The 12,952-nt window shown below is 38.1% G+C and overlaps 1 protein-coding gene across 1 annotated transcript in view; it reads right to left on the reverse strand.

The window, feature by feature from the left end:
* Nucleotides 1-12,952, reverse strand: part of plcl5 (phospholipase C like 5) — an 83,902-nt gene that overhangs the window by 5,344 nt on the left and 65,606 nt on the right. Inside the window, exon 5 of the mRNA XM_046866035.1 lies at nt 9,958-10,067. Within this exon, the coding sequence (XP_046721991.1) occupies nt 9,958-10,067 (110 nt within the window). The remainder of the gene's footprint in view (nt 1-9,957; nt 10,068-12,952) is intronic.

Here is a 12,952-nt window from a genome sequence, read left to right on the forward strand (position 1 = left end):
ACTCATGTCCCTCCTCTGCACATGTCCAAACCATCTCAATCTCGCCTCCCTCACCTTGTCACAAAACGTCCTACATGTGCTGTCCCTCTAATAAACTCTTTTCTAATCCTGTCCATCCTCGTCACTCCAAATGAAAACCTTAACATCTTCAGCTCTGCTACCTCCAGCTCCACCTCCTGTCTTTTACTCAATGCCACTGTGTCTAAACCATACAACATCGCAGGTCTCACCACAGTCCTATGAACCTATCGCCATACTGGAGAGCTTAAATATGTGTGTGCACAATAAATAAAAGTCAAATACAGTTATATTCTCTACATTTAATTAAAATGTACATTTTCAGCTCAAAAATAAAACAAAAAATATTTTAAACTGGAGATGATCTGTGTCAATACATTTTTTTAACCATATCTCATATATAGCCAAATTTAAAGGTCAGCCACATTTTAGAATACATTTTTTTGGTGAGCCAGCCAAGAGCTTAGGAGGTCAGCAGAAATCCCAAACCTAAACAGAGACCATCCACCCTACAGGCTACACACACAGTGCCTATATAAAATCAGGTAAGGGGACACCTGTTACACTCAAAGTCTGTTTTAGTTCATCTGTAGCCTGAAAAGGGAGGCTGACCCCAGAGAGGGTAGAGGTAGCTGACCTCGAGTTAAAGAATCCTAAATATAACCAGAGAACAATTGGATGGGAAGAAGTAAATGTTTGTACCCCCTTGGGCCTAGTTTGGGCATCACTGCAATTTGGGCATAAATGTTATGTTCAATTGGAGATGATCTGTGTCAAAGGCATTTTTCTGAAAACCTTTTCTTATATATGGCATGGCAGGGCAAATGAAAGATCACCCACATATTTTACATATCTTTTTGGCGAGCCAGCCAAGAGCTTAGCCAGTCAGCAGAAACCCAAAACCTGTACTGGGACCATCCACCACACAAGCTACAGATGGCGGCTATATAAAATAAGGTAAGCAGACACCAGTTGTACTCAAAATCTGTTTTAGTTAATCTGTAGCCAGAAGGGGAAGGCTGGCTCCAGGGAGCGCGGAGGTAGCTGATCTCGAGTAAAATATAACCAGAGAAAAATTGAAAGGGAAGAAGTAAATGTTTGTACCCCCACGGGCCCAAATTAAGCATCATTGACTTATAGGTTCTGGGCTGCTGGTCTTAAACTTGTGAGTACAAATCTTAGCACTATGCATAATGCATAAAAAATCTGAAAAACATATCTAGTAAGAGTTGACTTAGTATAGAACACAGTGCCTGTCAAACACCTAGTTTTTGATCATTTTTATCACAATGTAACAGTAAGAAGATTTACTTTGACCAAACAAAGATATTAATATACATATGTTGAACTACTAAAACATCCTCCTTTAGCATCAATAACAGCTTTAAACATACTTGGATAACACTCCAGCCAACTGTTTGCTGTCTAAATAGAGATAATCCCAGAGATTGGATGTACGCTTCAGGTCATTGTCTTGTAGTACAGTGAAATTGGTTCCAAGCAGTCACAGACCTCGGAATTGGGTGGAAACACCTTGGGTGATTCCATGTAATTCCGGAGTAGAACGGGTGCTTTGAGGATGGATTGGACTGTAGTTAATGTTAACAATCTGCTACACTGACTCAGGAATACAGTTTGCTTCTGATCATCATCACTGTACCCCGCAACATTGTATATCTGCTTCAAATGGATATTTGGTGCAACCCAGATGAGGATGGGTTCCCTCTTGAGTCTGGTTCCTCTCAAGGTTTCTTCCTTATGCCATCTCGGGGAGTTTTTCCTTGCCACAGTTGCTCATCAGGGACAAACATACTTACAAAGAACATATTTACGTTTAATCACCACATTATCTGTGTAAAGCTGCTTTGTAAAGCGCTATACAAATAAAAATGAATTGAATTGAATTGCATGGTGTTGAAGTATGGAATGTTTGCCATAATTTTCACTTTACCCAGAATAAGTCTCCAACCTTCCCTTCCCCAAATCATTCTCAAACCATTAAGCTTCTCAGTCCATGCTTGACTGTGGGTATGAGACATTTTGTTGTTCAATTTCTTCTGTTAGAGCGATCTATCCACATAGCTTTCTTCCAGTCATTTACTGCCCACTGCCTTTTACCTAGTTTGTTGCATAGAAACAAAAGGAACATCCATGTGTCTTAAAAACAATAATGAACAAGGTGTTTCCAAACTTTTGGTTTGAAGCCCACAGTGGTTGTTATTCAGGGTTTGTGAACATGAGCGTTTCGTTTTGGCTCTTGGGACTTATTTATTTACAAAATTTACAAAATTAAATTTACAAAATTATTTAGGTTACTGAACTGGGTGCAATCCGAAATTCGTTATTTCTTCTAAATATTTAAATCAGTGTCACTTGTAAAGTGGTTCAATAGTTAAATGGATAGTGGCGAATAAAACACTTTGGCACATGCTGTTAGAGGGAAATAATCAACTTTATAGTTGATCAAGGTGGTCTTGAGTTGGGTGTCACATTATCCTTTCGTAATTTCTTCCACATATCAGCACAACCTGATGATTTTATTATTCATATGCCACAGCAATTCGAAAATTACCATTTTTTTTTTTTATCGACATGCGATTTTTTTTTTATCCATTTATAGTTTCATAGTTCAATATAGTTCGATATAAATATTGAGTTAATTTATTATTTATAAATATTATTTCCCTTACTTTCTCTTAGATGTGTCCACATGCACACAGATGGGGGAAAAACTCTTATAATGATAAAAAATATCAATAGAAATAAAAATAAAAAGCAGAAAACGCATTAACCATTTTAAAGCATTGACACTGGAGACTCCTTCCATAAATGTACAAAATAAAGATCTCCTCACAGAACAACTTCACTCCACATTCATCAGCAATATACATTTTTCATTTTTCAATACGTTTACATGAGGTGTCCATCAGAGAATTCCCTGTGTTAGTCATTACCATGGTAACAAGAGCACATTACAATGAATGCATGAATAAAAATTTGTTTTGCACTCTGAACTACTGTCAGAGCTGCTGACATAGAAAACTAATCAACTAATCTCACCTGAGATTAGAAAACTCATTCCACCGTCTCTCAGCTGCAAGAAACCAGCAGTGCTGCGTTCATGTTTTAAAGCCCATGTGTTGAACAGTTCAACATTGTAATGCAATGAAAGCAGCTTTTCATATAGAGAAGTAACATAGCACATACATCCAAATAATTCTTGACATCTATCCTATTTGCATGACCTTCCCCTGAAATCTGGCATAATTTGGCCTTAAACACCACACTTTCCTCTATGACCTTTACATAGACGCTCTCTATGTGACCTCCATCGATACTCTAACACACCATACACCTCGTTTACACTCCCGCTCCTGCGCCAGGTTCTCTGACCTAAATAAAGCGTGGCTTCTGATATAAATAAATGATATTTTGAAACATGAATTATGCATGCAGCTACGAAACACGCACATGTTGTGGATTGTGGAGAGGTGGAGCGCAGATACACACCAGAAACACACATGCACACATGTATACAACTTTTTTCCCATTGATTTGTCTATATGGTGTGTCCAAAACAGAATAAAATCAATGTGTGTCAATTGCTAATTGATTTAGTTTTACATTGCATGTATTAAGCAATAACAGATGTGCTATTGGCAGGAGGTAGTTACACTCAAAACACTCTTACTATAGTCTCTCATCAGGTTAGTAAAAAAAAAAAAAAAAAAAAAATATATATATATATATATATATATATATATATATATATATATATATATATATATATATATATATATATATATATATATATATATACACACATGACTATACGAAACAAAAAAACAACCTTGGCTTGCACTGCATTTTTTAGGTTTTAGGTTGAATTAAGGGTTAAACCTACAATCAAACTGCGCAAGAATGCACTTATATATAGATTGACGCCACCTCATTCAGATGCTCTGGTTCTGAATATTTTGATCCACGTGTCATTACAGTGTCCTAATGACTAAATGACATGACTTAAGAAGCAAAAACAGCATATACATTTGTACATTCGGATGTGATTTTTGAATATCCCATTCCACGTTTATTCCCTATTTCATGTTTTTATAACCTCCACTGTTCTTGGAAGATGTTCCACTAGATTTTCGAGTGAGCTTGTGGAGACTTGTGCTCATTCAGCTATAAGGGTGTGAGGAAAGTCAGGTACTGATGAGCTGTAGGGAGTGTTACTGCTGTAGCAGTAGTAATAATAGAGGTCAGGTGTGGCTCCTGAATCATAATCATGAAGCATAATCTCTCCTCCTCCAATCCCATCAAATTTACACCAAACATGACCACACTCCTAGCATAATTTCACCCCGAAAGCCTCTTAAGCACAAACCGAGCTAACCAGCTAACTAACCGGGGCTACTAAATAACCAACAGACCTACCTGGAACACTAACTACCTGAAGAACAGGATGATGGGTGACTATGAACGGGTTCTGCCATTTTTAAGACTATCCTAAAGGAAAAAAAAATCCGCTACCAAGCTAATGTTCGAGCAGCTAGGCTAAGGCGGTTTAGATGACACAGGCGATTCAGTCCGGTGAGCTGATTTGACCGCTAAAGGTGACCAGTCGACGTAGGTTAGGTGAGGAGGCCTGGGGTGCAGTTAGCGTTCCAATTCATCCCAAAAGTGTTCGACAAAATGGAGGTCAGAACTCTATAGCGGGTGATCTTCTGCTCCAAATCATGTAAAGCATATCTTCATGGAACTGGTTTAGTGCACAGGGGTATTGTCATGCTGGAACAGGTTTGGGTCTCCTAGTTCAAGTGAAGGAAAAATGTCATGCTACTGCATCCAAAGACATTCTATACAATTGTGTTTGTGGCAACCTTTTAGGAAAAGGACCAAATATGGCTGAAAAATTCAGGTGTCCCATTAGTGTATGTGCAAACGTGAGGTGGATAGAGGTCACATTCTAGTGGCGTGTATTGGGCGGGGGTTGGGTGATTGGGTTGGTTAGCCATCAGGGTTTTCAGTGGGAGAACTGATGAGAACTGGAGTGACGTCATGTCAGTAAGGAGCGCTGAATCCCAATTAAAATTATGGATGAAAAAAACAGGTCTAAACCCTCAGGAGCCCAATTCAGAAAAAAAGAGGAAAGAAGTAGGGGTGGAACGAGCAAAAGATAAAGGTGTGTATGCAGCTCTAACACTCATCTCATTATGAGGATAGTATAAGCTAATGCATTTAATGAAAAAGGATTATAACTGTATATCACTAAGGTTATACTGTGTTGCCTGATATGCTTTTACACATAGAGCAACAATATTTCTTTTAGAAATATACTGTGTCTCTATTTTTACTCAAGTACATGCTTTGTGTATTTCGTCCACCTCTGGACATATAGCGATTCCTAGAAAGTGACTGACTACTTGGTATTGTTGCATATGCGAGAATCACAATCAGATTTATTGGCCAAGTGTGTTGACACACACAAGGAATTTGGTGCCAGCTGTTAGTGACTCTCAAAGTACAGACATAAATATCACTATACATTCACTTCGACTAGACAAGACAAGACAAAAACAGACTACACAAGACAATACAAACAATGTGAGACAATATAGACAGTATGAGTATTAAATAGGAAGGAGACTGGTATTGTAATAAAGCAGAATTAAATAAAAGGTAGTACTGAAAAATAAGACATATAGGTTATCAAACACACACACATACTACACACATCACACATAGGGGTGCAACTGCACATTTTCTGAGGGTATGGAAGATCATGGTTGGTACCCACCAGTTCCAAAAAAAAGGGGTAAATACAAGAATAAATACACTACATGCAATGCCCCCCCATGTGCGTTGCCCCTATGCACTGCATATACTGCATACCCTATTTTTGCATCACTGCACACACACACACACACACACACACACACACTCCACTTTACAATTTCTCCCTCACCTCTTTCCTTCTCAATCTTTGAGGTGAATACACTGTGTTCTACTTGCAACATTTCTCCACACCTTGGAAAGAACCTGATTTCATACATATTTAACTCAGCCTGCTTCAGACTTTAGCACAGGCCTCCTGGATCAAATCCAAGAGAGAAAATATAGATTAATTTTTTTTTTTGTCTCGTCCTTGATGCAGTGACGATTGGGCAAAGAGATAAAGCGATAGAGATAGATAGGACAGGATGAAAAGTGAGTGGGAGAGTGGATTTGTGTTCAGATCAGTCCCAGCATTTTCTACATAACCTCTAAAGCATGCCCACACACACACACACACACACACACACACACACACACACACACACACACACACACGTACGCAAACTTGCCGTGTGCTCTTTTGCATTCTGAATCAGCAAAGTTTCGTAAGTAGTGCTGACATTAAAAAAATACTTGAAAACTTTCCTTTTTTTCCTGTAGCTACTTTGAGGAAAGCACTTCATGTGGCACCATGCAGCACAGGTACAACTTGTTCAGCATTCACAAGGCCCATTTTTCTTTCGACAGAAACACTCCACACTCCAACATGGTGCCACTGAGTGTGCTGCATGCTCCACTAGACTATAAATCTCAAACCCACTCCACACACACTTCAGCTCTGTCTACAACCTCCATCCATACTTCATCTTAAAAGCCTCATACCCCATTCCACTCTACCTTGCTATATAAATCCATTTATGCTTCCATATGCTACTGTATTATAGCCTCTATTCCCACTCGGTATCTCGATCTGTAACCTCCATCTCATTGTCTATATTTCAGCGCATGCACGCAAAGACATGCTCTGATACTGTGCAGTGATGCATATTTTACACATGGAACATGTTCATTTGAGCAACATGAACATGAGATTGTACATGCATGTGCTGCACAGGACATAACTTGTCATAACTCCTGTCTCCAACACACTTCTAACACTTTCCTTATCTGTAACTGGCAAAAGAAATGGCTCATTTATAACATGGTCTTGGTTGATGCTTAAAAAGTAGCTAAAAAACTGTATTGAAAATGGAAGACGTGTAATCTCTCCATTACCCTCATGCACACGCCGCTATTCCTCTGTGACCTCCATCACGCCATTCACCTCTTGATTTATGCTCCAGTAAACCATATCTAATCATCGCATTGACCTCATGTACATCACATGACCTCCAGCTACACTAGCGATGGCACACATCCTAATAGACATACCAACTGTGAAGAACCTCCAGACATGATCATTCTCATCAATCAAATAACTGAGCACACTGTTACACTCCATAATGTACACAATAAATCCAGCACATCACTAACACATCTCCTCTCCTCTATAACTTTGATCATTTCCTTACTAACATCTACTTCACTTATATACTGACTTCCCTTACATACTAGAACCTCAGTAATATACTACATTAAAAGTTACCTATTTTTCAAACCTCACTAATTCTCCTGTTATGAAGTCGGAGTGGAGGCAAGTGCAGATAATCTGCACTAAGCAGTGGCAATTTAAATAATTAATACCAAATGAAACTCAAACTAACAAAGAAACCGCAACCAGAACCTGAGGACTATAACAACAACAATTTTGGAAAACAACTTGTGACAACTTGTTTGTGTATGTGTGTGAAGTTCTCTTTTATAATTGTTGTTACTGTTACAGTCCTCACATAAATACTAGGGATGTGCATCTCCATAACTGAGGTTGATCAGATTTGCATCTCAATTCACAGCCAACGATACAATACATAAAAGATTCACATGAAGCAGCTACCGATGCGACTTCAATTTAATTCAACACAAAGCGACTCAATGCAATACAATGCAATATGCAATTGGATGCTATGCAATTCAATGTGGTACAGATTTAGTAGTTCACAATTTCTTTGGTTCAGACAGACAACAAATCATAAATGTACTTAAGTGTCCTCTGACTTCTAATGCATGACCCTTTCACAAATAGACCTTTGTAGTGCAACACAAAAAATAAAAAATAAATAAAAAAACAGACATTCTTTTCCTGTTCTGTCTCCAGGAAGATGCAGCTCTACCTCTGCCATGTTGATGTATATTCTATGTGACTCTCAGAAAACGCCTCGGTCTCTATAGTGTTGTGATGCATCATATTCATGTATAGTAGCAGCAGGGGTGTAAAATACACAGACACTTGACTCTGAAGCAGTGGAAACGTTCTCTGTTTAGTGCAGTGGAAACGCTGCACTATCTGGCAATGAATTACATTTACTCGCTTTACTGTAATCCATTTTTTGTACTTCTTTTTAAAGTAGTTTTTAAACTCTGTAATTTTACCATTGCTTAAGTCTAATTTATTTGAACCATTGTACTAAACTACATTTTAAATCATATCTGTTAATAAAAAAGTAAACAAAAATAAATAAATACAAATAATTGCAAGGAGAAAGAAATGTAGCCCCAGATTGATTCACTGATTGATTGATGGGCGGAAGAAGAAATGCACTAAACCTTCAAGAAGGAAAGATAGAGACGGAAAAGACAGACGCCACTGATGCAACTGAAAGCGAAAATGCGTCAAAATGAACGTTTCAGTGCTTCAGTGCTCACTGTCTGAATTCTGAATCTGCATTTGGGATTTCTCATCATAAATATAGCTAAATACATTTTAAATGATTTAATTTTTACTTTTACTTGAGTAGATATTTAGACCAGTAACTTACACAAGTAAAATTGTAATTAATTAACTGTACTTTTCTTTGAGTAGAATATCTTATTTATGTATTCATCTCTGCAAAATGTATTCAAAAGTACAAAAAATCTTATTGCACAAAAAAACATATTGCACATAATATGATATTGCACATGCTATAATATTAACTTACATTGAAATTATTGTGAAATATACAGGTAGTCCTCTACTTACTATGAGGATACGTTACGACGACCCCATCGTAAGTAAAAAATATCATAAGTCGAAAATGGTACTATGACTGTGACAGCCTGATTTATAATGTTCATTTTCTGCTCTAAACTGATGGCTTTCCTCTTGATTTTTTCACTACCAGCAGGAGACATACTTGGCGCTTGGAAGACATGCTTTTATCACTAAAATTGCTGCTTGAAACCGTTTGAAACAGAAAAATATACACAGTGAGACTTTACTCCGTCGACCGCTAGCGAGAATGGGGCATCTCACAGGGTGAGAGATACGCTTTTCCCAGCTGCGCGTCCAACGTATCGTACATCGTACGCTGCTGCCTTTTGCGAAATCTTTTACATTTTTACAATTTTGTCGTATCGCTCTCGCCATCGTACTCTACATTCGCTCATTTCTATTTTATTCCTCACTAATATGCTTTACTTCATTAACTTCATTAATATAACTTCATTAACTTACACAACTTAGCTCTTCCCTGAAACACTCCTAATCTCACTTCAGCAACATAGTTTAATAACCGTACTCGCGTACTGAATTTACTCCACACACTCGAACATCCTCACTCGCTTCAATAACTCGACTCACATCACTGAAAAATATAAATTTGCTGAATGACCAAATTACTGAGCAAAAATAAAACAGCATTTATAGTCTGTGTATAAACTACAGTCGCACTTCAGCACTTTGCGTGCTTCCAGGACCCCAAATAAACCTTCATGTAGTAAGCAAACAGTAACAATTAATTACTGCAGCATTAGTCATGAAAATAGGGAGGGCTTCACTGCCCTGAAGCACTGCTGTTTATTCATTCCTACGGTTGCAGAAAGTGGGAGAAATCTACGAATCTGTGGTTAATACAGAGTCTTAGACTCTAACGAATTCTTTTCATGTCCAAAACCTCTATATGCACATGTTAACTGCTTGTTTCTTGCATACTGATTTCCACACACACAATGCAGGAATTACATGTACATTACAGGCACATGCGTACATCCATTTGGACTCTGATATTTGAGCAGCTCACTCACCTTGAGAACGGTAATGTTCCAGGCATAGCTCTCCATAGCCTTTTGCAGTTTTCTCCCTTTCAGGCCCTCCTTTGCCCCAATCCGGTGCAGGTCTTCATGGAAATCCAGCCCTGCAAAACAGCACCAAAACGCTCAATCCCTTCACACCAGGGTCTCGGTTTTATCCTCTAGGAAGTCTGAGTCTCAGTAAAACATCCTGAAACCCCAACACGTCAATATGTGCTTCAACAAAATCACACAGCAGATGGTACAATCAGATTAAACTTCTATACTTGCCATCTGCTCTCTGTCTGGCGAATGATTGTCTTTATTAATAACTGTCATTTGTATGAATATGAATAAGATATAAATAATATAAAAAAATCTATTTTGCTTAAAATTTACTGAAACAATCATAATGTGTTTAAAGCAAGCTGTCTGTTTCATGCAAAGTCTGTTATTTTGTTTGTTTTTGCTTTTTTTTTTTTTGCTGAGCCAAACGCTTGCCTAATGTGTTCTGTTTTTCTGCACACTGAGTAACAACAACAAAAATTTACTTGACAGCAAACGAAAACCACATTTTGCTCTGGTAGCCATTAGAGTCGACACAGTCCTTTAAAACCCACTTTGGCCCGAACAAATCGCATTTGTGCTCAAAACACTGAGAGTGTTGAATTTACGGTGAATTTATAGATGCGAAGCCGGGTTCAACAATGACACTGGAGTATCTATATAAGTAGGCATTTTTTTTTTCCTGGAAAGTTTTGTCAGACGGATTGTCAAAGTTTTGCTTTATATAAATAGGTTTAAATAAATAGAAGTGGATGACCATTGAAGAACTACACATTTACTAAACATTTGAGCCCCTTTGCATTTTGCACATGGCCTTACGTTCATTTGGCTTACATTTAAACCCTCGGCTTATCCCAAATTGAGCTCAGGTGCAACCTGTTTGCTTTCATTATCTTGCAATGTCTCTAAAACGTGTCAACGTGTCTCTAAAACATGACCCCCTGTCGCTTATACAATTGACTGAACATGATTTAAAGAGGAATACAGCTGTGTGAACAATATCTTACAGCTCATAGTGCATAAAAAAACCTCAAGACATTAAGTCTTAACGTCCACGAGCAAATTAGGTATAAACATAGATCTGTGCAAGGCTATTCAACCATTTCAGTAGATGTTCTCAGGAGAACCTTCTGGCTCCATTATTGTACAATAAAGAAGTTTACAATCAGCATGATACGTCCTACAGTTTGTTGTTTAGTCAAACTGGGCTGGAAAGTGTGGAAGGTGAACAAGAGCCCAATGGCCACTCTGACAAAGCGTTAGAAGCAGAGATGGAAGAACGACCACAGAAATGCTCCATCAGTCTGGCTTTTATAGTAAAGTAACTAGATGGAAGCCACTCCTAAAATAGGATAGACAATTAAAGGATTCTAAAAGCCTGAGGGAAATGATACTCTGGTCTAATTGCAAATGTTTTTGAGCTGAACTTCACTGTTATTTCTGAGGGGAAATTAGGTTGTGCTCATCAACATGCTTCATACCTATGTTGAAACATGGTGATTTAGCATTGCATTATAATTAAGTACATTTCTATCGTAAAATACCGATTTGCTGGATATAACACTGTTCTATTAAGTCAAATTAGCAGAGACTTTACAAAATCATAACTAGGATACACAAAGTATTGACAAACTCAGACTTCTATTAATCTTTTTTGACTCTTACATTGGGGGGGTGTTACATGATGTGGTACATGATCCTGTCACTGTCTGAGGTAAATTCCTGCCATAACTGAATTATATAAAATGAACGGTACTTTTACTCTAAAATATGACTAATAGAAATTGCTACTAATTTTGAGCAGGTACTAAAAAATACACCCTTTGATACTGAATCAAAGCCAGTTTTAAAAAAAAAACAAAAAAAACACAGGCTCGGTTTTCGAATGCATTCTGGCAAATGAATGATAAATGCCTGCTTTAAAAGATAATTGCTTATTTTCTATGCATTAAATTGTTTTGTAATGAGCTGGATCCTGTTATCCTTGATCCAAACAAAGTGCTAAAATGTGTGTGTGTGTGTGTGTGTGTGTGTCTGTGTCTGTGTTTGATGAGTTGGATAACCACTTAAAAAGCGTGAGATGGAAAGTGAAATCCCCAGACAGACCCATCATTCTATGGGGTGACAAAGCTAAAGGTGTCAAAATGCTTCCTCTGTCTGAATGCCTGCCAGACTCACAGCTGTGTCCTGTACCTCCACACCCACACACAACATCATCACTGCTGCCGACTGTCACCCACACCACCGACCGTTTACTTCATGAGCTCGTGTTCGGAGGTGTACAGTCGAGGCATAAATGACAAGGCATTTAATTCCATGGCTTTGATTCATCGAGGCATTTGTGGAACACGATGACCTCCCAGCACTGAGCTTAACAGCTACAAAAAAGGCTTTTACAAATAGAACCATGCCAATCACATCACTAAATCATCAAATGAATCAGATTTTTTTTTCTTTTTCAAATAAAATCCTCACAAACATATTTTCATTTTGCTTAACAGTTTTATACATTACCCAAAATGCTGTTAGACTCCCTGTTGATAGCGCTTCCACTGGACTAGCGATGCAGCAGAGCTTTAGTTCTTTAGTATTGTGGCTAATCCAAGCCCGGTGCTAGCTATAGGCAGAGCAGGCAATCGGGCCTAAGGCAGGAATGGGGGCCTCCATAACTGTAACAAACATATACACTAAACAAGGTTCTTTATCCATTGGATATAAATAACTGTCACTCACCTGAAATGGAAACAGGTAATATAACAGTTTAATGCCGGTTCCTACCATCTGAATGCATTTTGGTAGCGCTGAAACTAATCCATTCCTCTGAGGGTGCTAAGCTAAACTGGCAAAGAAACCGCAGCTTGTGATGCAGTTATGCGAGCTGTAGTCGTGTATTTATTATTATAATGTATTACTTAAATAAATTAAACCTTATTCTAATTCGCGT

This window comes from Silurus meridionalis, chromosome 14 (genome assembly GCF_014805685.1).
Source record: "Silurus meridionalis isolate SWU-2019-XX chromosome 14, ASM1480568v1, whole genome shotgun sequence".
Lineage (NCBI taxonomy): Eukaryota > Metazoa > Chordata > Actinopteri > Siluriformes > Siluridae > Silurus > Silurus meridionalis.